The sequence below is a fragment of the Uloborus diversus genome, chromosome 4 (assembly GCF_026930045.1).
Source record: "Uloborus diversus isolate 005 chromosome 4, Udiv.v.3.1, whole genome shotgun sequence".
NCBI lineage: Eukaryota > Metazoa > Arthropoda > Arachnida > Araneae > Uloboridae > Uloborus > Uloborus diversus.
In genome coordinates this window covers 169975206-170002943 of record NC_072734.1, presented here as the reverse complement: position 1 = coordinate 170002943, position 27738 = coordinate 169975206, and the positions used below count along the sequence as shown (strand labels likewise).

The 27738-nt window shown below is 34.1% G+C and overlaps 1 protein-coding gene across 1 annotated transcript; it reads right to left on the bottom strand.

Annotated features, from left to right (window-relative positions):
• Positions 1-990: 990 nt before the first annotated feature.
• LOC129220988 (solute carrier family 46 member 3-like) lies at positions 991-27738 on the bottom strand. The gene is made up of 5 exons (XM_054855424.1): positions 27710-27738; positions 6922-8196; positions 4608-4853; positions 2739-2822; positions 991-1154 (listed from the first exon to the last, which is right to left on the bottom strand). The coding sequence occupies exons 2-5, from the start codon at positions 7895-7897 to the stop codon at positions 991-993; spliced, it is 1470 nt and encodes a 489-aa protein (XP_054711399.1). The 5' UTR covers positions 7898-8196; positions 27710-27738.

The following is a 27738-nucleotide window of genomic DNA, read 5'->3' as shown; positions in this document are numbered from 1 at the left end:
GCGTCAACTTTTTTTTTTCTTTTTATTAATATTGAGAATGAACTAGCCTCTCTTTCCTGAAACAATGATTTCCTTGGTCTAAGAGCGATTATTTCTTAGTTTCTTAAAATAGTTTTAGATTGGTATATCCCCATTCAATTTGGTACATCCCCATAACCCCATTAGTTATCCCCATACAGGGAATGGGAGTAATTAATGGGGTTGTTTCTTTCAATCAAAAGTTCTACTTTTAGTCACCGAAAATGATGGAACAAGCAACAAAAATAGTATGGAGCGAGAAAAATTTCCCCAACGCTTTATTTTTAATAATTTTTTAAAATTTCCGATTTTGAAAGTAAGGCGTGATCTTTATGATGTCACAAATGATTTACTTTGGCGCATCTGTCTACCGCGAATCCACGTTGTGATAATCAAGAAGCGAATTAAATAATGCACTCTACGCTTGCTGTCAACTATATCGTGTCAACACATGTGAGTAAAGAAGCGTATTAAATATTTTGCTCTGTGAAAGGCATCAGTGAATGGTATTTCATCATTTGTGATGTCATCGGTTGAAGCGTGAACAATACAATCGCACCGACTAAAAATATTTTTTAAAAATTTCAAATTTAGTCAAAGTTTTAAAAAATCGTCAGATCCTATGTTTTTAAGCATGTTCTTTCAGAAAAAAATGCGTTTAAAATTTCGGAAACGACCCCATTCTTACAGTTTGTAGTTTTATAAAAGCTCACGCTTGTAACTTATAAATCAGGGGTTCTCAAACTGGGTGCTGCAGAAAGAGGCTAGGGGTGCCGTGTAACGTCCACAGTATCAATACATAAAATATAACAGAGGTAGGCTAGGGTGCAGCGAGAAAATTCAAATTCTTCAAAGGGTACCGCGAACCGAAAAAGTTTGAGAACCGTGTTATAAAGCATTTTAGTTTTGGCTTCACATTTAACTTTACACTTGGATAAAAACTTTCCAATTCACATAAAAGAAATTTATTTATCACTCACATAAAGTCAGTAATGGCACAAACATGAGGCCCACTGCCGTCAAATAGCTGACACTGGGATAAACATCCATGGTTGCATTGAATATTTTTGTAATAGCTGTAGTACCCAGAGTAGGAACAACAGATTCGCAAGTCGCAAGGAATGCAAACACTTGACCTGAAAATAAAAGGGAATATTATTTGCACTATTCAGTAAGTTATAACCCTATAGCCGGGCTGAGGCAGAAATACATGAAATACACCGCCAGCTCAGTCATTCCAACTGAGGACTGCAGTTTCGTGCTTATTAGCAGTCATCTGCCCGGCATAGGAAGTGACTGAGCTCACAAAACTGCAGCCCTCGGCTGGAATGACTGAGCTGGCGGTGTATTTCATGTATTATTTGCACTGTTTAGTTTGCGCCTAAAGAATGGACAAATTAAAAATTCTCACTGCGAACATTTATACATCGTCAATGTTCCAAAATAAAAGAGCTTCAGCATAATCCGCATTTAACCGCTATAGAATCATGAACCGTTTGAATATACGTTGCAAAATGATGTTGAGCAATTTCACCCACTCGTCACCCAGAATCTCATGTGAGACTCCTACTTCAAAGGCGACATTTTTTGTTTCAGAACATCCACAATCCGCAGAATTACTTTTCATTATGAAGGCCGTGGTGGCCTGATCGGTGAGGCATCGGACTCGTGACCGGAGTGTCCTTGGTTCGATCCTAGCCGTTCGAAGATCCACCGCCTTCATTATGGGTGACTGGGGGACGTTAATTATGCTCGTGGTCACGAAGTCCTCCAAGTGAAACGATACCTTTGCGGGTACTAGGCCAGAAGTTATTCGGTTTCTGGTTTGGTTCTAAATTATCGAACTGTCCATAGATGGTGCTGCCATCTATCGTGTTGTCTGAGCCAAATCCGACTTCCATCACCTAAAATAGGCGCTCGATTAAACGGACGCCTTACCTCTCTGCCTTAAAATCGAGTAGCATTGCTACTCGGGCTCGGATTCCCCGAGTGGCATAAGTAACTACAACACTTTTCATTATTATTATTATTTATTTATTTTATTTTTTTTGCTCAGTGACACCGTTTATTCTCTTAGAAAACACATATGATCAAGGCCCGACTATGGCTTCTGAGGACATTGGTCACAGATTTAGCGTTGTGACAAGTTTAGCTTTGCCATATATTATCATATATATTATACTAATTGCAATAATATAAGAAATGATGTGTGTATTAAATATTTATCATAATGTATGATTTTGTAAAACTTTGTCTGGTTTCAAAAAGACATAAATATCAAAAGTAGCTATCATATAAATTTCAAACGTAATAGGATAAACATAGTGTTTATTAATATCCGAAATATCTTTTTCTATGTTTAATGTTTATGTTTTGCTATAGCTATGCAACTTTAGCTATAGATTTGTTTCCCCTCAAATTTTGGTGCCTGTGCCCGTGCCCCATATGCCCATGCATCAATGCGTGACCTGTTGTTCCAATGGGGGCGCAGAGTTAGAGAGGTTGAGAACCCCTATGCCAGTCTAACGCAAGTGTTAAATTTATTCTTAACTGGTACATTTTGCTGTACAATCAATTTCGTTTATTTTTTTCTTTACATGTATATCAAATAATTAACAGAAAAAATGAGGAGGTTTACAGCAAAAAATAAATAAATAAATGAATAAAGTAAAAAAATATATAAAATATTTTTCAGTGAGTAAGAAAGTAAAGCCACTTACCTAGTTCATCTTTACCAACAACTTTAGATATCAAAGAGCGCATTGATAAAGATGGAAGTGTTAGCAAGAACCCAGAAAGTAGACCTAAAAATGGGAGAGATTTGAATTAATTGTAAGCATTTTTAAATAAATAAACTCTACTTGCAAAATTTTCAAAATATATAGTCGCATTTTCTCCCTAAATGATATAATCCAGATGTTCTTAAAGCCCATGTCATTGAGGACCCCCATCGAAAACGTGCCAACTTTGCAGCAAGTGCAACTTTGCCCCCTTCCTCCCCCTCCCAAAAAAAATAGAAAAAAATTTGCGTGATACGTTTTAATCTTATTCCCTATCGTATTGGTCTGAATATTTATTCATTTTTCTACAATTTTTTTAGAACTACTGTCTACTTTTCGTCACTCAACCTTATATTATTTGCGCTGTGGTAATAAAAGCTAAATAAAAATATCAATGTTTAGGGAAAATGTTATCTAATTATTTCTTTACAAGTTTGCTAGTTATTACGAATTTATAGGAATTCGTGGGCAAAATAAACCAAGCCATGTTTTAAGGGAGATCATTCTTCATACAAGTTGTGTATAAGGATTTTAAATAACTGCTGAAATAAACAAGGATGTGTACAGAATTTGCAATATGTATTAAAACCAAGGGCTTTGAACTCCAGAGCCCATGTTACGTACACTTTAGTTCCCATATGAGGTAGTGAGAAGTAAAGGTATGCAACTGGCAAAATTAAAGTACTAGCAGCCCTGGTAGGTGCTGCTGTACAGCATGATTTAGAAAACAAATTTACTGAAAGTCTACCTAAGAAGTAATCTTTAGATGCGTTTTACTCAAAACTTGAAAATGTCCACTTGCATCCCTTTGCTTCTTACTGGTACTTAAACCGGTAAAGCTTGACCACGGACAGATGGCGGATGAATTGAAAGTGGAAACGAAACACTTCATTTTGTCATTTTGTAGTAGGTATGTTCGATGAGAGTTCATCCGCTATCTCTCCCCGTAGCATAGTTACATTTTCTTTTTCTTCAAAATACGCTTATATGGTGTTTATTAAGTACTGCCTCTTTGTACTAAAATATGGTTAGCCACCCTGGTGTAATTTTCAGCAGGCTGGTACCATGGGCCCCTGGTATATGGACTCGCGAACCTTACTTTGAGAAACTCTAGTGTAATCCATGGTTCCAAGTTTGCTTTTGTCGTGGGCAAGCTAGGCTGGCAATTTGAGGTGTGGCGCTTCACTTTTCCACCTATATCGTAATTTTAAGTCCGACTTCCACAGTACACACTTGTCATAAGGACCCGTTTATAGGGTAGGCAATCATTCACAGCACAACACATTCACACAAATGAAGGACAAGGACAGGAGAGAGGAAGTACATCCATGCCCGAGCCAGGATTCGATCCCGGGACCACCCCATCGCAGTCAGACCCCTCTGACCACTAGACAGGGCGGGCGGCCCATGGTACAATCGCCACATATTAGGAGCATTGGCGACTTTCACTGCTATACCAATATCTACGTAAGGGCTGTCCATAAACGATGTCACACGATGTTTTTCAAAAAGTTGAAAACTAAACAAGAAGAAAACCAAATTGCTCCTGAAATTGCCAACTATCAACAAAAAAAGTCAAACATTATCGATCCTGCTTGTGAAATTCTCCATTTTTACACTTAGACGACTCTGAAATTATTTTGAACGTGTTTTATGTCTGGTGCTTCGGGGACTGAATACAAAGAAAACTTGAGTAAACAATTTTTAGAAGCAATACGTGGACGAAGTTTTTTGAACATAAATTACAATTTCCCGAACAGTAAATATTGACTCAAACAGAACGCTACATTTTTATAATATGAAAGTTACCTATGTAATAAATGTACACATGACCCTCTCGTGCAAATGCGGTGAAGAGATTCTTCAACATCATGGACACGGTTCCAATGATTCCAAGAACACTATCTTTTGCCTTGAAGACTCCGACAAGAATTGGAACACAAAGAATAGTGAATGCCAGGTTACAAAGAGTAGCTATTGTGTTCACTTTACTGTATATACTCGGGTCCCAGTTAAATATATGATGTACATATACATATCCAATGCTTGAGTATGCTGTGAGAAAAATAGAAACAAGGCATCTTAGAGATCTTGTGAAGAGCAATTAAAAGGGAAAAAAATGCATACAAATTGCGAAGGATGCTTTGGGTAATCTGTTTTAACTGCAGTGTGAAACCCGTTATTTCATAGAATTACTAGCTTTTTCATAAAATAACTATATACAGGATGATCTGTTTTAACCTGCAAGACCTTTATTTTCGCAACCGTTAGTCCTAGATGTATACTTCCAATTGCAAAAGTGTTCAAAATCAGATGCAGAGTTATATAAGATATTGAAAGTTTGAAGTAAAAATGAAAATAGAACAAAATATACAAATGTAACTTACTATACGGGCCCTCGGTCCCCTAACTAATATTTAGGGAAATAATCTCCATTGAAAACTATTACTAACACAAAAAACTGGACATTTGTGCGACCAAAACTCAAGGAGATATTCCACTTTAAAGTTTTAAGGGACCATACAGAAGATGAGATTGGAACTAATCGCTCTTTCAGAAGAATGACAGTCGTCAAAGTAAGAAAAACAAGGTATTTATATTTTTCATTGCTATTCAAAAATAAATGCAAATGTTATTCCGAAATACGCAAAAACACACTACAAAACCTCTAATAGTTTGAAAAATCACACTCTATGCACACATGTAATTTTAAACTCTTGTTAACCACTATATTTTCCCCCAAAAGGTGTTATTGACGGCGAGTGAAAAGTGGTATAAGTCACAAAACGCTGCGTTTCATATCTCGGTGAATATTGATCGTACTAACTTCAAACTTTCTGTGTTGGAAATGTTTTTCAATGGAGATTATTTTACTTACTATAAGTTAGGGGACCTGGGGCCCGTATATAAAAAGTTAAATTTTGTATTTTTTGACTCATTTTTATTTTCACTTCAAACTTTCAATATCTTAAACCTGCATCTGATTTTGAATTTTTGTAATTGGAAGTATGCATCCAGGACTAACGGTTTGCGAAAATAAAGGTCTTGCAGGTTAAAACGGAACACCTTGTATAAAGTCACTAAAAATATATACAATTATTCATTTCATTTTTCAGGATCGAATCATACATTTTTTGGGGAGTTGAAAGCCCAACAAAGCAGAAGGCCTGAGCTATGTATTGTTTAGCTTGCAGGTAAATCCAGCACTGTGCATAGCCTCAAGTTTTAACTGCGCGGAGTAATTTGCTTACGATTTTTTAAAGGTATATTACACGCTTGTTTTATAAATTAAGTTCCTGATTAAACAAAAAAGGATAAATAGTTTCATTTTTTCATTGCATTATTTGATGCTGTTATGGTAGCCTGATTGTTATGCGTTGTACTCATAACTTGAGTCGCATGCTTGATGCAAGCCAGTCAAAGATCCTCCGTGCACGCTAATGGTGATTGGAGCACGTTGAAAGTGTCGTGATTACAAAATCCTCCGAATCAATGAGTGCAGAATCAGAGGTGCTGGATCAGGAATAACTCGACTTCTGGTATGGATAAAAAAAGAGTTGTCTTCAGGACCCCATTCAACCGGTTGAATCAAGTCTAGCGGTAGGTGTGACAGACCCTGTAGTGCAATGTGCAATTGTAAATTTAGTTTATAAGCAAGTGTTATGCCGAGATATTTAACATTTGTGGAATAAAGTATCCATTCGACGAACAAATGAATGTTTGATGGATATATTTTAACAGCACCTTTAGTGAAATAAATGAGCTTCATTTTATCTGTATTCTCGCATCAAAACAATAATTTTTATACCATTATTGGAGACCTCAAGTTTGCTTTTGTAGAGTTGAAATTGCTGTGTTGAAAATTTGGTACATATAGTGTGTAAGTTACTTTAATTTGAAAAATTGGATTTAAACATTTTCGCGGCAGATGCCGAAAATGGAAGTTCAATGAGTGTGTGTATGAGGTCCTTATGCCATGAAATCTAAGAAAGAAAGCACTGTGTTGCATTCTGGGAAAAATTTCTTTATGTTTTGTCTACGCATTTTGATTTACGGATGATTTGTGACACAGGAAAGGGAAAATTAAAAAGAATAAACAAGGAAGGGAAAATGTAGTACTTACCTTCCATAGTGATAACATAGCAGCACATGGTAGCTAATATCATCAGCAGCAAAGCCCGGTCGTGCCCTTTTCGTTTTTTGAACACAGCTGAAACACTACTCATGATTCTCTCACATTTGAAAAAATCTCGAAACTTCTCCTTCACCGATGCGTTGATCCCCAAACCAGTCGTTTCTTGAACCATGAAAAGCGTCCACGGAGCACAGAAAAGGTGCATTGCCGCCGATGCAATATAGACGTAAAAATAACCATAGTACTGATACAGAAGACCACCAGCCAGGCTTCCAAAAGCTAGTCCCAAACCGAGAGCTATTTCGATGCAAGTGTACTTGAGCGTTCTGGTCTCTTCGGTTGACACTTCTGAAGCATGGCTGAAAACTTCGGTCAAGATGCAGATGAATCCTCCAAACATTTCACCAGGAATGCGAGCAATTATCAAATACTCTAGGGGTGATTCGTAGTGGTAAGTACACAGCATGTAACCAATGTCGGATACGAGGACACCAAGGACAGCCAAAATCAAAGGGGTCTTCCTTCCGTATTTGTCACTGTACGGCGCTATGAATATCATTGCAAAAGCACCAATGAGGCCCGTCAGACTGTTGTAAAGAGAGTAGTTATTGGCTAATATTTCGACATTGTCTTTCTCAGTGGGGTGGCCACTTAAATTCTGACATATTTCCCGGGAGTAGTTGAAGTAGTACAGACAGCCTTTGTCCATAATCATGTTTGATAAGACCGTAGCGTTCATGACAAACGCAAAAAGAAAGCTGAATATGACAGGCTCTATTGTCAGGCTGCAAACGAGTTCCCAAAATTTCGAAAATTTGCTGCGTTTTGGGAAAGCGTCTGTAAGCAGAGGAACGTCATCACCTGACATTCCTCCATATTGAATACTGTTGTCATTTTTCTTCAGAGGAGTGCTGGGTTTCAAAATCTGTTCTTTTGTTTCGATTTCATTCTTTGAACCCGACATGGTTAAAATGAATGATTTTTTCAGAAAACTTCAATGAATGACTAGAGAACAAATGATTTCAGAAGAAGCGATTTGTAGGATATTGCATCTTTTTTGTAGTTGAATAAAATGCAATAATCACAGTAATATGGAAATTAGTTCATTGTAGTAATTCACTGCATTTCTTTTGCAGTGGAGTAAACTGCAATAATCACAATAATGTTAAAACTAGTTCATTGTAGTAGTTATTCACTGCACATTTTCTTCACTGCATCCTCTGTTTATGTTGCATCAATGTGTTCTTTACTTTCTATTCGTACCTGAAATTAAAACATCTACATACTGGTTGCATTAACAAATAAATGAAAGAATTTCAAAAAAAAAAAAAAAAATTCTTTGTTATAAAATTAAAATATTATTTAAAGCACAGATGAATCCAAAAACGACAAATAAGGCAAACAACCTCTAAACTTTTAGTTTTTTAATTGGGAAAAAGTGCGGAGTAGAGATAATGAAAAATCATAATGCACATCCGTGCAATCATAATTTTCATGCCTAAGAATTCCTATCAAGCATTAAAAATGTCATATTCAAACATTTTAACTGCTTTAAAGTAAGAAAAAAATTAATTTGACTGTCATTAATTTACTTTCCTGAATTAACGTTTCTAATATATTTCGACTCGTTGCATTAACAATGACATCAAATTTTAGAATGCTTGACGTAAATATAATTTTTAAAGGAAAATGAAAAACAAATTTCGACTATTACTAAGCTGTTAAAAGTGTTTATTATTCAGCGTTTTTCACTAGCCTTGAGGCGGATATTTTTTCAACTTATGCATTCTCTATTGTGAGCCCTTGAGTTATTGAAAGCTGAAAACTCTACAAAATGTTTCTAACATCACAAGTATTACATGGACATCCTTTACAAATTTCACTCATAAAATGTAAATTTCATGTATTTCTGCATTAGCCCTGGCTATAGGGCGGTAACTTACTGAAAATTCTAGGAATGATTTATCATTTTCAAATAAAAGCACGTATTTTGTTTTTAAAGAATATTCTAAGACTTAAAAAAAAGTAATTTTAAAAGTAACACAAATTTCCCCAAAATACTAGCACTCGATTTATTTATGTATTTATTTATTTTTGAAGTTTTAATTTTAATGCTACGAGTAATAACTGTTTTTACTATGGCAAATACATCCTTATCATGTGTACTATGAAAGCTGCTTCTCAGATCAGGTTCAGCACTAAGTGGTAATATTTAGTTTTTGTCGATTGATAAGTTGAGAACATAAATTTAGTTGCAAATAATAAAAGTGCCTACAAGCAACTTTGTGAATATTGAGAACATTCATCTTTTAAATTGCATCGAAATTTCACTGAATGGCACCATTTTAAATTTCTGGTGCAAGAAAGGATCAAATGCCATTTCAATATAAGAGTCGTATTATAGAGTTGACAAAACTAAAGGCCATACATTGACAAAAAATGGCTTTATAATCCACTATTGATATTTTCTCAGTCTTTCATTAAGAAGTACTCATTACTCAAACCTTATTTTTTAACTAATTTGAACATTTTGAAAAAAAAAAAAAAAAGTGCATGTTTTGTGGAACTTTTGAGTGATCTTCATGGAACTCTGGGGTTCCGTGGAACACAATTTAAGAATCATCATGTTCACATAAAATATTAAATGGGGGGCTCTTTGGAGGAGGGGGATGAAGAGAATTGACGCCACAAATTACCTGCGTCGATTGATAACCTTCTGCACGGAGAGGCATTTGTTAATACTGTTCCCCTACAGCTGCACATATATTATTGTTTAAGTGGTGTAGTCCAGAAACGAGTCTATACTCCTATTGCTCAAACTCTAGTAAAGAACTAAGGACACGATTTCTGTCGACTACAACCAAACCTGCTTTTGTGCGGTAGATAGGGACCGTATTAAAAAAATCGCACAAAAAAAAAAAAAAAAAAAAAAAACATCGCCCAAAACTTTACGAGTAACTATAAAAAATTACAACACAATTCAAAAATACTTTTTTAATGCGGTGGATAGGGACCTCATTAAAAAAGTCTCACGTAGAAAATAACCTAAAACCTTACGAAATAACTATCTTTAAACGAAATCAAAATAAACCAAGTGCCACAATAATTTTGCCACATCGTCACCCAATATTTCTCAAAAAAAAATTAAAATTGGGGAGGTTACAGTGACCTCCCATTGGGGTGTCTTTGTCGTCACTTGAAGATACTACCTCGCACTCGTTTCATGAATAACTTTGACAGTTGAGTCCCAATCTGATTGAAATTTTCATATATACCGCACAAAAAAAAAAAAAAAAAAAAAAACAAAACACGTTTGGGCGTGTTTAGTGTTGAGAATTAATTTTTTATGCAACTTCTATTGCATTTTTCAAATCAACCATTATTTCCAATGACAGTGCTTCATTTACTCAACGGTTTTAATGGGGTTGTTTCCTTCAGTCAAAAGTAGTACTTTTTGTCACTGAAATTGATAGAATAAGCAAAAAAAAATAATAAATAAATAAATAAAATAAAATAATAATAATAACACGGACCCAGAAAATACTTTCATTTTCCCAACAATTATTTTTTAATTAATTTTTTAAAATGTCCGATTTTTCAAACAAGGAGTGGTCTTGACGTCACAAATGATGCTCTTTGGCACATCTTTGTACTGCATTTCCATGTTATGATAATCAAGAAGCGAACTAAAATTGCGCTCTACGCTTGCTATCAACCATGTCGTTGCCAATACTGCCGTGTGCAGGTAAACGGCAGTAACTGCAGATTTTTCGATTTTCATTACTGTAGTTTTATGGTACAAACATTTTTATTTGGCTGCCGCAGAAAAAAAAAGCACTTTTTTATCAGTGGTAATTAGCAGTAACTGCTTTTTTAGCAACATTTTGCGGGAAGTCGGCAGTATGTACTTACTGCTCTTTGCCTGCCCATGGAAGAACGAAAACTTTCTCCCGTGGTCTGGTAAACGGCAGTAACTGCTTTTGTCGCTACATTTTGCAGGTAATTGGCAGAATGCACTTACTGCTCTTTACCTGCACACGGAAGAACGGAAATTTTCTCCCGTAGGCAGGCAAACGGCAGTAACTGCAAATTTTTTGATTTTCATGAAATTTTTTTGCCCATGATTGTTCTGCCGTGGGAGGGTAAATGGCAGAACTGCAATTTCTTCCTTTTTTTTAGAATTTTTCAAATCTATGTTTCTTAAGTTTTATGGTACAAACGTGTTTGTTTGGTTAGCGCTAAATAAAAGCATTTTTTTTATCAGTGGTGATTAGCAGTAACTGATATTATTGCTACATTATGGGGCATTCCAAGGTATTTTTGACATTTATGTAGAGTCCGTAACGTGACCTTTTTTGCCATAACTTTTTAGTTTACTGTTTGATTAGCATATTATTTTATTTTGATCTTTTCCTACCAACACACCAGCTCAAATTAATATAATTTGCAAATCAAACGGTAAATTAAAAAGTTATGGCAAAAAAAGGTCACGTTACGGACTCTACATAATTTTAAAAATACCTTGGAATGCCCCTTATGCAGGTAATCAGCAGTATGTACTTACTGCTCTATACCTGCCCATAACCATTGTCCGAAGAATGGAACATAAATGAATCGGCGCCAAAACTTGAACCAAGACGCATAAACGGTTTTCGCGATTTCTTTTTAGCTCAACTAAGCGCAAGCAGTAACGGCCCGATGGGAGGTCATTGTATGACCTCTCAAAAATTTCCTTGATTTGGCAAATTTAGAGAAAATATTGCATTTTTTAAAATGATTCCTAGTCGCTTCTCATTAGATGTAGGTATGCGTGCCAGGTCGTATTTTATCTTTCGGCAAAATTTGCGAATTACCATCTCTCGTCCTTGAGCGAAAGAGATACTTGGGGAAAATAATCATACTTTATTTCAAATAAAGTCGAAGAAAACGTTTTTTAATTTCACAGCCCTCAAACATTAAAAAAAAAAAATCTTTGATTCTTCACATCCGTGTTCTAAAAACAATAAAACAAAATTATTTTTTGCTAATGTACAGTTATAGAAGATAACATACGAGTAAACACAAGTAATGTTTGGCAGACGATAAATAAACGTGTAGCAACAGAACGATTCTGTTCCATTTGTTTTGTTCTGTCGCAGACGATATTTTTCACAATTTTTTATATATACTTGCTGCTGCACTTTTAGTAGTTCGATGAGAGCCATTGTTAAAACACGAAGCATTTCTTTCGCCTCAAGTTTCATGGATATTTATTGCTTTATTGCAAAGCGCGGAACATTAAGCGATTTGTCGGTAGTTTTTAAAATGCCTAAAGAATCTTCCAGTTGCCAAGTGACAGCGTAGGAAGATTAAAGAGTTTTCGACCGTAAGCAATCAAAACATATGCCTTGTCGACTATTTGTTATCAGTATTTGAATTTTGAGTAAATGTATTTGATTTCCACGATTTTGAACATGTTGTGGCTTCTTCCAACAACAACACATTGACTGTCATCAGCATGACTACAGATGACTTCCGTGGTTTCCCTGCAAGACAATCTCAGTGGAAACTGAAATCCATGTCAAGACCGTTAATAGAGGACATCGTCAAAGTTGAGTTTCGCCGAGGTTCCGGAATCTCTTTTACAAAGTGGATCATGAAGTTAATCAGTTTCAAGGAATTTGATTTTCTAAAAAATATTTTCATCTGAAGACTTCTATGTCTGCACCCCCCCCCCCCTTCGTCCGCGATTTTGAGGAATTCCAATTAAGAAGAAACATGACAGAAAATTTAGTAGATGCGCAAAAAAAAAAAAAAAATCTACTGAAGTTTTTTTTTTTTATTCAGTGTTTAAAAAGGTAAAACACAAAAATTAGTTCGTTGTAGCAAGGACTGTTTAAATCAGCAAGTATATCTGGTATCTGAGGAGGTACGTAAATGTGTTTTGGATTAAATTTATATCAAGTGGATGTAGGTCGATACCCTATTTAAATTATGTCCTCTTTAATAATAAATTTATAACCAACATATGTATATATATATATATATATTAGGGTGGTCCTTATTTATAAGGAAAAAAATTTTTTTTCGAATTTTTTAGAAATTATTTGCCAGAATGTACCTTTATATAAGACATGAAAATATAACAAATTTCAGCTCAATCGGTTAATATTAACACGTGCCGCATCGACGCTGAAGTTGTGAGATTCAATGTAAGGCAGTTATTACCTATAAGAACGACAATGTACGCTCGACTGTAAACATAAAATTACGCATTTTTTTTTAAATTTTAGTATAAAAACATACTAATTAAAATGAAAACGTAAAATAAAGATATAGTTTATCCTAATACTATATTTTTTATTTATTGAAATGATACATCCACTTCAGATACATATTTTGGATTTAAGTAAGCCTCCTTTTGTGGCGACTGGGAACTCTCTCCGGTACTCCTGAACAACCTGAATAAAAAAAAAATAATATTGAATGTGTTTTCTAAACCTAGCCTATATAATGTGTTCAAGAAAAAAATAACAAAAAATTAAATTTGTTTATACATACCTGTATCAAAAATTGTTTTTGATGTTCATTTTTCGTCATTTTTTCATTGTAATCCTCAATCAACTTGACTCCTCTTTCTGCAATATCATTTGTACATTTTAAGGTTGAAATGATATTTTTTCCTGTGCGATAATCCTCTCTGTTTTCCCAATTCAGCGGATCGTCCTGAAGAAATTCAACACAAATACCGAATCGTTTAAATAACTGAAGTGAATTGGCGGACAATAATTCAGTTGGTAGATCTTTTTGAACAAAATTTTGGACATCTCGGATTTGCAACGATAGTTTTTTCTCAATGACTTCTGTCTCTTCATTTTCTTCTTCTTTTTCATTCACAGTTTCTATGTTTTTACTTGCACATTCCATAATTTTTTGAGCCATTCTAATTTTTTCAACTCTCTCAATTCTATCGTCAAATATTGCCATGGCAGCACACTCTTCACTTAGATACCATAAATGGTTTAAAAATTTTGTTATTGCAATGGTTGCAATGTTTTCATTAATATTTTTAAATTTAACCAATTTTCTCAAAAAATATATATCATTTAGGGGAGCTCCTGTAGTATTCGTTGCTGAAAACCAGGCCTCTACATAACAGTATACAACGAAAACGCAAATTTCTGCATTCAGTTTGGAATTATCCTATCTCATTTTCATTTGATCGCGAAATAAAAAAAGTTTTAAACAATAAATCGCTTTAGACATCCATCTCGCTAAATGATATGCACCGGGGGCCCTAAAACTCACATTTGTTTTATCTCCCAAAAAAATGAGCGTCAATTGCAAAAACTCTTTGTAGTCATCACGTGGTTGCTCTTCTGCAAGTTTCTGTTTCACAAAATAAATAATTTCGGGCGCTACATCTTTCAGTGCATTATAAACGGCTTCATCGCTGGTATAATCTAAAAATTTCATTTTATCAATATTCTTCCAGTTTTCTTTAAGTGCTTTGAATTGAGCAATTTCAGGGCCGGATGTTACAATTGCTTTTGTCCTCGTGAATACACCAGCCAAAACGACCTCAAATACATGGAAGCCACAAAATATCTCGCCCTAACCTTTGTTGAAGCAGAACTGCAGCTCCTTTTATACGTCCAGTGTTTGATGCTGTAGTATCAAAACAAAAGGCTTGAATTTTTTCGGTTAAATTCCATTCATCAGTGATATGGAACACAGCAGAGCAAACTTCCGATCCTCCTGATGATGCAATTCCAGGTACTCCTAATAATTGTTCAAAATCTAAACCAACCGCGATCACAGGAAGCCGATCAATTTTCTCATTTTTTGTGATATCAGGCAATAATTTGGAATCCCAATGCACTTCAATAAAATTTGCATCATTTCCTACCGATTTTATTGATGAATATTTTATTTTCCGCAAAATCTCTCTATTTCTTTTGATAGACGATCTATTGAGAACAAACTCGGTGATATCTATATTAAGAGCTTCTAGGACGGCAGAAATAATATGCATTGCATCCCTGTCACTCACTTTACATTTGTCCAAGGCAGCGGCCAGGCGAGGTGTCATTAACGTCTTTCGTCCTCTCTTGTTTGAAGATGGACCCTGTTGAGATTCCGATATGAAATATATGTCATCTTCACTGTTGTCTTGATTTATCACTTTTTTCTGTGACTCTTCGTGTTCTTTATCTTCCATTTCAAAATGTCCAATCGAACAACTAGAATTTTCCAACAAATCTTCTTTTCTTTTCAACTCTGCAGCTGTGCGTTCTTCTTTCCGCTTTTCCTTACGTAATAATTTGATATCTACTCCCAACATACAACCTACTCTACCTTTCTCCCTTTGCTTAATTAAAAATTCTCTATCTTCGGCGATTTTAATCTCATTTAACGCATTTAAGGTGGCAATATCGAAAAGGTTGTCTAAAGCTTCTTTAAAATCATTTTCTTTTTCTCTCTGCCGTTCAGTATCTCTATTTTTAGATTTTTCTAAATTTCTGACATTATCGTACAAAGATTTTAATTTCGAAATACAGTTTGAACGGTTTTGAACTGGGATTCTTGCTTTTTTTCCAAAAAACGACCACTTCATCAATAACTAAAGCACTGCTGTCATTAAGATTTAAATTTACCACTCTCATGTTATAAAAAAGTACACTCAAAACATCTCGTTTACATGGTAATTTACTACCGCAGATTTGATTTTTCATCACTCCAACTAGATAAATATTGTTCCGCAAAGTGGACATTTCAGCACTTTTATCAATTACTTATATAGCACGTCTTTTCTTATGCACTTCAAGTACGAAACTAAAACGAATGTAGCATTGAACAAATAATATGTAAAAACAAAATTGACTTGTCGAGACTTGTAGTCGCGCTTGTAGCGAATTCGAACGCACTTGGCGCCGACTCGTCGTAGCATGTTAGACAGTCAGATGCATGAAACTTCAAGGCCAATGCGGCACGTGTTAATATTATCGGATTGAGCTGAAATTTTGTATTTTTAATGTTTTGGTGTAACTGAACAAAATTACAAATAATTTTGAAAAAATATGAACTTTCGAAAATAAGGACCACCCTAATATATATATATATATATATATATATATATATATATATATATATATATATATATATATATATATATATACATGTATATTTATTAATTTATTCTTATATTAGCACAAAATCATTTGTGTAAAAAATATTTTTTTTACTTTATTTTCAAATTACATTTCCTTTATTTATGTTAAATTTATGTCAAGTGTATGCACGGTATTTATTTATTTTTTAAAATAAAATATATTATTCACATTGCAATAAATATACTTCGTAATGACATATCTACTCCGTATTATGTTGAATTTGTAATTATTGTTCATTCAATAGTACATTGTGCAGTTACTGCTGATTACCAGTAAAAGTGTATGAAAATTACTACTGCGAAGAGCAGGTAAACGGCAGTATCTGCTTTAATTAAAATTGTGATTGCAAAATCAAAATGAAACAAATTGCCCAAAAAATACTTCGATATAAATATATAGAATAGCCTAATATCAAATTTCAATATTTTGTTGATGTTTGTGGGAAATCAAAAACGCGTTTCTTCAAATATCTCAAAAACTCATTTTTGTAGATACTGCCGTTTACCTGCACACGGCAGAATACATGTGAGTAGTGATGTGGATCGGGTAAATACCCAGTGGGTAGGTAAATATTTTTTGGGTATTTACCCAGGGCCTGGGTAAATACCCAAAACCTGGGTATTTTACAAAAAAATGCAAAAAGTGAGTCGGATTTTTTTAAAATCTAAATATGAAATAATTGGTAAAACTGATACATACATATGTATTACACAGTTTATAATATTTTTTATTGGAAGACTTGATGAAATTATGAAAGAAACATATCGTGAACCACAGAATCTTTCTTTTCAATTTCATAATTGGACAAGTATAAGCATTTTAATGATGAACTTCAGGATTTCAAAATCACAATCTAGGTTAGTCATATCCAAAATGAAAAAAAAAAGGAAGCATGAGGGATGCTTGGAAGAATTTACTGAGAAGTTATTAAGACTATGATGTTATCTATTTATTTATTTTATTGCTGTTTAAGTGATAACGTGGCAAATATAGAAACAGTTTTCACATTAATAAGCAAAAAAAAAAAAAAAAAATCAAAATATTGTTTTCTGTTGCCTTGCTCATTTGCTCCCCGGAACTTCATGATGAAAATTTATTTGAACTATTTTTAATACACGCAATTAGCGATGTCGGGTGATAAGGTAAATATTCTTTTGGGTATTTATCCGAAGGCAGGGTAAATCCCATAGTAAGTGCGCATTTTGCCAAAAAAAACTTTAGGTGGTATCAAATGGTGATGATTTTCTTTTTAAAACATAAACTGTAAAATGAAAGACTAAAAATATAAAAAATTATATATTATAATTTCTTTAATTAAAGGCGTAATTAAATCTTACTCAAAAGAAACGTCAGAATTTAGAATGAACTATTCTAAAACTTAAATAGGATGGCAGGATAATTTAATTTTTTATGGGGTAAAACAAAGGGGTTTAAGTTTAATTTTGTGACATAGATGGCGCTAGCACAACTTTTTATCTTTGATTTTTCATAATATCATGCTACTAGTTAGTTTTGGCTTTGAGTTGCAATCAGTTTGTCCATAGCTTCCTAAATACTAAATGCCTATCACATTTGCTTTAAATGGATCCTCCGCCAGTTCACAAATAACGCTACTACCTGATGGCAATACATGGATGGTGTTGCTTTGAAGATGGATCCAAACAATTCAACTCAAATCGCTAATTGGTTAATTTTAAAATTTAAATTTAGAAGTTAACCAATTGTTTTCTCCGCTTTTAATTTCTAATGCTTTCGACCTTCGATAGTTGGCAGTAGCCAGAAGACCGAAATTATGCTTACTGGGATCATTTTGCTCTATGTTAAAAGGGAGAACGCGATAGGCATTTAGTATTTAGGAGGCGTTAGTTTGTCACTCACTTTGTATTTGTATTGGTAAAACTTTAAATTTTGCTTTGAAAAGTGAAAAGCAAAAAAGAAAGATGGGGACAGTGATTAGGCATATCCAACACATTTAATGTGAATGTCATATTAGATTGCTAAGGTGTTTCACACAATAATTCTTTAAATATGTGATCAAAATACAATTTTTGGGCAAAAATTTATTGTTTTGTATATGGTTGATTATGTATATATACATAGTGGAATACAGACAGAAAAGATTTTTAGTTGAATATAAATTTTTGAAATAAATACCCGGGTAAATACCCATTTTGGGTATTTACCCGGGTATATACCCTGGGTATTTACCCCTAAAAATATACCCAGGTACTTTACATCACTACATGTGAGTAAAGATGCGAATTAAATATTGCAGTCTGTGAATGGCGACACTGAATGACATTTCATCATTTATGATGTCATCGGACAGAAACGTAAACAATGAAAGCGCACCCATTTAAGTATTTTTTTTTTATATTGAACTTAAACAAATTATTTAAAAAATGGTCAGATCCTATGTTTTTAAGCATTTTTTCAGAAAAAATACTTTTAAAATTTTAGAAACGACCCCATTATCATTCGAATATTTTTATTCTACCAAAATTCATTCTCAAAATATAGCAGGAAAATAGTTTTTAAATGAATAAATTTGTAAAAATAAAGAAAACGTGAGAGAGTTAAGGGCGCTTTGAACTTAAATTTTTGGGTGGGCGGAAATTCTCAATTCAAAGAATGGAACTCCAGTTTTCGCCGAGCGATGATAATTTTGTCGAATAGAACTCCAAGTTTCGCCTAATGATAATAGTTTTCCCGAATGGAACTCCAAATTTCCCCTAATGATAAATAGTTTTCCCGAATAGAATTCCAAATTTCGTCTAATGATAAATAGTTTTCCAGAATAGAATTCCAAATTACGTCTAATGATAAATAGTTTTCCCGAATGCAACTCCAAATTTTGCCGAATGATGATGATTTTTCCGAATCGTCACACAATATTTTGCAGAATAAGGAAATTCTTGGGAGGTCACAGTGACCTCCCTTGATCTCCCTTTGGGGCGCCTCTGGAGTCAAACGTTTAGCTATAATTATTATTTTAAATTTTTAACAGCAAAAATGTTTGTACTAATATTTACCAACCATTTCCACACGGCGGCATAGAAAATTTTCTAAATTGTCTTTCAATAATCCTCTTCTCCATAGCTGTTCATATTCACCTCTCCAAAAAACAGTGGAAGAGCCACATTCAAGAAGAATATGTCATCAGGATAAAGGGAAGGAAAACTTCGACAACATACCGAGTGCGAAAAAAAAAGTGGAGTGAACATCGTTTTAAGAAACAGCCTATTAAAGCGCTTTCGTTTCAGTCACCATCCCATTTTCCCGCTTCTCAAGGCCAAAAGGTAACGCCAGACCTTGAATCAAATGCGCGAACGATTACCACTGGTGCGGAGACATGCATAATAGACGATACAGGGAACCCTCATTAATTCGGACTTGATTAAACCGGACTTCGCTTCATCCGGACTGCCATTTAGCTGTACATACTGTTAAATAAAAGGCGAGTTAGCGCAATAATGTATCTTTGAGGGACGTATTTTGTATTTTGGTAATTTTCTCTTATGCTGTTTTATATTTCATTCCCTTGAATTCAAAATACATTTTTTGCTTTGAAAAATTGCTTGTTTATGTACCTTGGCTCAATTTATAGGCAATTTTGCTTAATCCATACATTTATTAAGGGGTCTAAGTAGTGTTAAACTTAAACAAAAATCGATTTTTTGAAAAAAAAAAAAACAATATGTTGTACTGCCATTTATTCTGAACATTTTAGTACCAAGTTTTTATCGATACGAGAAAAACTTCCCGAGATATTAAATAAAATATATTCGGAATTTACGTTTGACAGTATACAGCCAAGCCGACTTTAAACGCATTTTTCTCAAAACGTAAAATTTGGAGTTTCGCGCATTACATTTCAAAAACTTGCTGTTCTATTGCTTTGAAATTTTCTGTGAATGTTTCTTGTAACTTATTTTAAAACGTATACAGCAATTTTTGACTTAAAATATGTGAAAAAAATATTTTATGACAATTTTTACCCTCAAATCTCAGTTTTTTGAGAAATTTTAGGTTTTATAAGTTAAAAAATATTTAACTTTTTAAATTTTTTTGAAAAAAGGGTGTATAGTACTTGATTATGATATATTTGTGCAATTTAAAACCTTTTTTGCAAACGTTAGCCTATTACTTAGCTCAGCATAATGCATGGAGTGAAACGTTCAGTTTTCACGATTTCGGAAAAAGGCATTCAGATTTTCCTATTTTAAAGATAATAATTTTTTATTTAAAACTAATCTAAGTATACTAAATTGTTTACTGATATATGCATTTACAATCATAAAAAAACCAAATTACTGAATTGTTTTTCTTAGGAGGTACAGATTTTTTTTAAATCGAGCTCTCTTTCTACGCGCATTAGCATGGTAACACTATTGAGACCCCTTAATTCGGACTTCCCTTTGTGCACACGATTACCACTTGTACCCTACTGGTCCAGATTGATGAGTTCTATATCTCTACATAGTATAAAATGAAGTCTCCAAAAAGCGTCTGTGTGTTTGAGCTCGCAAAACTTTAGAACTACCCGGCCGATTTCGCTGAAATTTTCAGTTTGTTCCTTCAAGTCCTGAAAAGGTTTGCAGACCAGTTCGAAAAAAATCGATGAATAGTTCGTTTTTTATTCCAATTTAGGCCCAATTTTCACATAAATTCCCAAATATGGGGGTGAAATTTTTTTTTGCATATATTAATATTACATGTCGTTGGGAAGAGTAGAATTTTCCGCTTTCTACGCAATTTGTTTCAATGTTCTAACTTAATTACGGCGGGAGTTATTCGCGTTTTTAACTCCATTTTTTTAAGCTTAGCTAAAATTTAGGCACTGCTTTCTTCATTAAATATATCAATAAAAATTGAAGGAATTGTCCCAGTTTTTCTTTTTGACACCATTGGAAAAAGCGACATTTTTTACTCCAGACCTATCTTGCCTCTGGTCGAAAAACTAAGCTTCTATCTCCGAAGAAAAAACAAGTTACAAGCAGTTTTTATCAAGTTCGAAAAATATCATTTCCATTCAAATTTTCGATGTTTTATTTGGCGTTGCCATAGTTACGTCTTTTCGATTCGTTTGTTTCTTCTTTCTTATTCACAATTTTAAGGGTTTCGATTTTGACGGAAAATCTTAGGCTCAACTCAATTCAAGCCCCGAGCTAAAGAGCAAAACATATTACTAGAATATGAAAACGACTTTTCAAACGTACAGATAAAATCTCATCTCCATTCAAGTTTTTCACCACTTTATTTTCGCTTTTCCATGGTTACGCTTTTTGAATCCAATGTTTCTCTCCATCTTTCTCCTTTTAAAACTTATTTCATTTTGTGTTTCCATGGTTACGTTTTTTAAGTCGATCTTTCTCATTTTAATTTCTTAAAATTATTTTAATTCGCAACTCCAGAGCTCGAATACGCTACCTTGCGATGATTAACAATACTAAAGAAAAAGGTAAAACATTCCATTCCACATGCTTTCCTTGGGGTAAATTACAAGCTTCAGACAGGTTATGCTGTAATGTAATTTCAGAAGAATAGGAAAGAAAGCTTCCCACAAACACGATGAAAAATTACTGTCATTCACTAAGCGTCAAAGCAAGTTATAAGTTGATTAAAGTGAAAAAGCAACGTAAATAAAGCACAAATTGTGAAGAAAATACAGCATATAGCTATTTCAAGGCTACAATGGAGCCTCTTCATCAGTGCAAAAAGCTCACCAACACAACCAGAAGTTGCGAGAGAACTGACGCCTATTTACCTTTTTCATCCGCCATTAGACAGTGGCTGCAGCGCCATCTATAATTTATTGGAGTTGCGAATACCTGTCGTCATTGTTTCGAAGGGAAATTTTGCATGATGTTTTTTTCTCTTTTATTTAAGCCTAATTGTTGAATATATATATATCACTTGACACAATTTTTATTTTTAAGGTAGACCGGGCAAAGCCGGGCAACGCAGCTAGTTATTTGCTAAACGACTTTTTAGATCTTCTATGGAAACGCTATTCACTTTGAATTATTAATTTCATTTGCAAATCATAACATCACACTGTGGGTTATCTGTACTATTAATTTCTGTATGTGCCTGTCTGTGTGCCTGTAACACTATCTCTTTCGGACTGGCAATGTCTACCAAACCCCTAATTAGAATAAATAAAACTCATAAAATTAGATGCAGCGTAGTACCATTCAAAGGGGCCCTAAGAGCGAGGGTGCACTTCTCTAAATTTCGCGAAGAACCCTCCCTCCCCCAAAAGCAAGAGCCCCCTAAAAATAGTAAAAAATACCCCTCAAAACACCCCCCCCCCTCCTAAAAATTTTAATGGCTCAGTCTGCGCCATGACCCCCTTCCCCTGGGGGCACCCCTGGTACCGTTTGAAATATCTATGTTCCAACCTGGGACGCCCAGATCTAAAATTTTTAGGGAGGGGGGAGGATTCTCAATCAACCGAATTAAACGCCGAATTTTATCGAATGATGGAAAACGAACAATCACATTGCGCACATAACTACATCTAATAAAAATATACATTTGGCGTCGTTTAAAAAAAATCAATATTGCAATAACATCTCCAAATTTTTCGAATAAGGAAATTTCTGACAAGTCACAGTGACCTCCCATCTTGGCGCCCCTGATCCCAACTCGCTCTGAAACTCAAATCTTCCTAAAATAAATGAGTCTGCTTGTCATTAGTTTTGTTGCATACTTTCTTTAAGTCTTCAATTTCGCATTATTTTATGAATTATTTTCCTATTCATCATTAAAAAGACGCTGGGGTTATAATCAAGTTATTCCTTCAACTCATTTGTTGAATTTAATAAAAGTTATTCCTCCAACAACCTGCCAAATAACATTTCTTTCTAAAGAGTGAAATACTAATGATCATGACAAGTTTAACAAATACCAAAGTTAAACATCACATGTAAACATTGCATTTTAAAAACTAGTATAAAAAATACCTTGCCAAATGTAGACAATTTGTTTTTTAACTTCGCACGATATAACGTTGTTACTATTAACTTACATCCCTAGAGCTCAAGTTTTTTCATACTGACGAGGCAGCTCCTTGTAACCTTGAAACACATGTATACAACTTAATTTACGTGTCTTTAAAATGTGATAATGACGTTATAGACTGACTGTTTTCAGAAATTTATAACGGGGAAACGGTTAATGATAAAAAAACAAATTCTTGCAGAAAAGTCATGTGATGGGCCGTATTTTTTTTTTTTTTCTCATGAGTTCCAAATTTTAGTTCATAATTTTTTCAACAGATAGCGCTTCGGATAGTAAGCCCGCAAATCAAAAAGGAAGAATTGAAATTCAACGATTTTGACATGTGATTGTAGGCGACCGTAGATTTGAAAATATTGTTATGTAAATCTGTTTAGTACTTTTTTTTTCCGAAAACGTATGACGTAAATTTCTATCTGTATTTGATTGAAAGGATTACTATCGGCAGTGCCATCTGTTGGAAAATTTTTGAACTAAAATTTGCAACTCTGGGGGAAAAAAATTTACAGCCCGCCATATGAATTTTCTGCAGGGGGGGGGGGACTTTTTTTTTTTAAATCACTCACCGTTTTCCTTTTAGAAATTTTTGAAAACAGTCAATCTGTTTCAGGACACCCTGTAAGTATAATAACAGAATTTTTATTACTATACAGTAGACCCTCGTTTTACGCGGGTTTATTTTACGCGGTTTCGATTATACGCGGTTTAAGATTTGACACCTTTATTTTATTTTACGCGGATGAGTTACGGTTTCACGCGGATGCGCAAAGCCCGACTAACTAAAAGTGAGGCCCAAGGCTCACAATAATTCTGAGGCCCCCTGAAAGCTATTATTTTAAAAATGTGTGTATTTTTTGTATAGTTATAATGGTATGCATAATTCTTTAAGTAATTTGGGGCCCCTTAGGAAGAGGGAGCCCCAGGCCTAGTAGGCCTGTGCGGTAATCAGGCCCTGCGGATGCTACAATGCAAACGGATACAATTTTCCCCGCTTTCAAAATCCAAACTCCTAAAGAATTCAGATTGCACTTAATAAACATTTTGGCGTGCTAATAATCGAGCTTGGGACACTTTGGAGACATTTTTTGCGATTGGTTCCAGAGCTCTTTCTAGAAGTAAAACTATTAAACTCACTTAGTTCAGAACTCACTGGAAAAAGACCTTTTAAGAGTGACAAAATAGGACAAAAGTTACGAGGATATCGATATAAGTACACACTAAACTTATTATACTAGTTGTCATCAATACTGCCGTGTGAAAATAAACGGCAGTATCAACAAAAATGGGTTTTTGAGATATTTGAAGAAACGCGTTTTTGATTTCCCACAAACATTAATAAAATATTAAAGTTTGATTTTAGGTGATTCTATATGTTTATATCGAAATATTTTTTTGGGTAATCTGTTTCATTTTTATTTTTTAATCAAAACTTTGATTAATGCAGATACTGCCGTTTACCTGCTCTTCGCACTAGTAATTTTCATCCACTTTTGAGTGGTAGTTAGCAGTAACTGCACAAGATGCTATTGAATGACCAATAATTAGATTCGACATAATACGGAGTAGATACGTTATTACGAAGTATATTCATTGCAAAGGAAATGATATATTTTGTTTCAAAATATAAATAAATACCATGTATACACTTGACATAAATTTAAAATAAATGAATTAAATGTAACTTGAAAATAAAAAGAAAAGTTTATTTTCTTGCATACAAAAATGAAAATAAATGCCTTTATGTATATATGTTGGTTTATTATTAAAAAAGATATAACTTAAATATATTTCAAACAAAATGACCTACATACATTTGATAGAAATTTAATGCAATGACATATACGTACCTACCCAAATACCAGATACACTTGCTTATTTAAACAGTCCTTGCTAAACAAATTCACTACCAAACGGCACGACCTTGAGGGTCACGGATTTGGACGAAATTCTGGGTGCAGGTCAATTCGCATTAGATATGAACCCAGGTCAAGCGGTTTGACTGCATAAGCCCTAGTTCGACCGCAATGGGGGTCCAAAGTTGTTATTTTAGCTGCAGAAAAACAATGGTTTTTCCTTTGAAATTAAACTTGTTTACGCTTTTCTTGCTATTGAATTGCAATGTCATCCAACTGAAAGCCTTTACACAATCTAGAATAAATTCCCCCGCCTCTACGTTGTACTAACAAGATACGCGAAAGATGTTAAGAGGTCAAATATTGTGCGAAAGCTTCAAATTCCAAGGAAAACACGATTGCAGTTCTGGAGCCAAACAAGCAAGTTTAGCCCCTCCTTGCAACCGAACTAGAGCCGATGCACTAAAATTATTTTACATGGGCTCATATCTAGTACGATCTGACCTAAATCCAGAAGTTTATCCAGATTCATGACCCTCAAGTTTGTGCCGTCTGAACCAGGCTGAGTTCCAAGACTCCAGAATTGCAATGGCGATTTCATTGAGATTTGAAACTTTAACATAGAATTTTCCCTCTGTATACGTTCGGCATCTCTTATCAATACAGTGTAGCAGGGGAGGGGGAGATTTATTCTATGTTGTCAAGGCATTCAGTAGGCTCTTACTGTAATACAATTGCAAGAAAAAGGTACAGCAAAATATAATTTCAAATGAAATACCATTGCGTTTCTGGGCTCAACTAGCAACTTTGGACCCCCGTTGCAGCCGAACTAGGGCCTACGCAGTCAAACCGCTTTACCTGGGTTCATATCTAGTGCGAACTGACCTAAATCCAAAATTTCATCCAGATCTGTGACCCTCAAGTTCGTGCCGTTTGGTTGCCAGATTTCTAGTTTATATTTTTTGACTTTAATAAAACGTTGAATATTAAAAAACTTCCGTAGATTTTCTTTTCTCTCTCTCACTTTTTTTTAAAATAAAAAATAACTTAATGTTCCAATAAATCTCTATGAAAATTTAGGCAAAAGAAAGGCTTCGTATGTTAACAATGGCTCTCATCGAACAACTAAAATTGCAGCCGCTTAATATTAAAAATTGCGGAAAATATCGTCTGCGACAAAACAAAACAAATGGAACAAAATTGTTCTGTTGCTACACGTTTATTTATCGTCTGCCAAGTATTGCTTGTGTTTGCTCGTATGTTAGCTTTTATAACTGTGTGTTAGCAAGAACTGATTTTGTTTTATTGTTTTTAGAACACGAATATGACGAATCAAAGAACATTTTTTTTTTAATGTCTGAGGCCAGTGAAATTACAAAACGTTTTCTTCGACTTTATTTGAAATAAAGTATGGTTATTTTCCTCAAGTAATGGTTTTAAGTCTCTCTTGCGCTGAAGGACGCCCGAAGATAAATTTTTGAGATGCGATAATTCCCCATTTTGCCGATTGATAAAATACGACTTGGCACGCATATCTACATCTGATGAGAAGCGACTAGGAATCATTTTTAAAAATGCAATATTGTCTCTAAATTTGCCGAATAAAGGAATTTTTTGAGAGGCCACACAATGACCTCCAATCGGGGCGCTATTGCTTGCGCTTAGTTGAGTTTTAAAAAAATCGTGAAAACGGTTTTTGCGTCTTGATGCCAATTTTGGCAGCGATTAATTTATGTTCCATTCTTTGAGCAATGGTTATGGACCGGTATAGATCAGTAAATACATGCTACTGATTACCTGCACAATGCAGCGATAATATCAATTACTGCTAATCACCACTGATTAAAAAAATGCTCTTATTTAGCGGCAAGCAAATAAACATGTTTGCACTATAAAGCTTAATAAACATGTTTGTACCATAAAACTATATCAATATAGATATCAAAAATGCAAAAAAACATGAAAATCGAAAAATCTGCAGTTACTGCCGTTTACCTACCTGTCCACGGCAGAATAGCATGAAGTATTTTTTCCATCTACGGAACCTAACCCCTATTTTAACACTAGTATTAAGTCTTAATTTACGCGGTTTTGATTTATGCGGCATTTCCGAGGAACGTAAACCCCGCGTAAAATTAGGGTCTACTGTATTTATTTATCGTTTAAGCATTTGCTACTAGTTAAATCCAAAAAACATTATTTTGTATACATGTACAAGAAAACAGAAAGAAACAAAAAATGTCATCGATATGTTTTAGCGTCTTCTATTGTTATAAAAATTAATGAAATTTTCCATTAACTATTTTGACCTATTGCAGGAATTTGTGACTGCTATTTTGTAATATAGTTTAAACCAAAGTGATGGATTTCACAAACTGTGAAATAGTTCTAAGCGTTCTTGCTTTAAGTCTTAACCGAAATTTAATTTACTCTTTATCACAATAGGTAATATTTCAAATTATAGGTACTTGAAAATAATTTCGTTAAAAGTTTCAAACTAAAAATAGTAATAACATTTGTTTCGATAACACAACCGTTTAAAAAAATATTTTTCCCACTTTTAATGCTTTTCAGATGAAACTTCAAAGAAGCTGTCAAAGCAGTCTTTAAAAAATTTAATTTTTGCTACAGAATATTAGCAAATATACTTTAAAATTTTAACCGCAATTTAATCATCTATCAAAAAAGAAAAGAAGTCTAAAGCATAAATTTCATTATTATTAAACAGAGAATACACATAAAACCTACCTTTATTTCTGCATTAGTATGCTTTTTTC

Coding starts and splice junctions, on each gene's coding strand:
- LOC129220988 (XM_054855424.1), bottom strand. CDS start 7,897: ATGTCGGGTTCAAAGAATGAAATCGAAACAAAAGAACAGATTTTGAAA. Junction 4,854..6,921: donor CTATGTTATCACTATGGAAG/GTAAGTACTACA, acceptor TTTTTCTCACAG/CATACTCAAGCATTGGATAT. Junction 2,823..4,607: donor TGTGTACATTTATTACATAG/GTAACTTTCATA, acceptor TCCCATTTTTAG/GTCTACTTTCTGGGTTCTTG.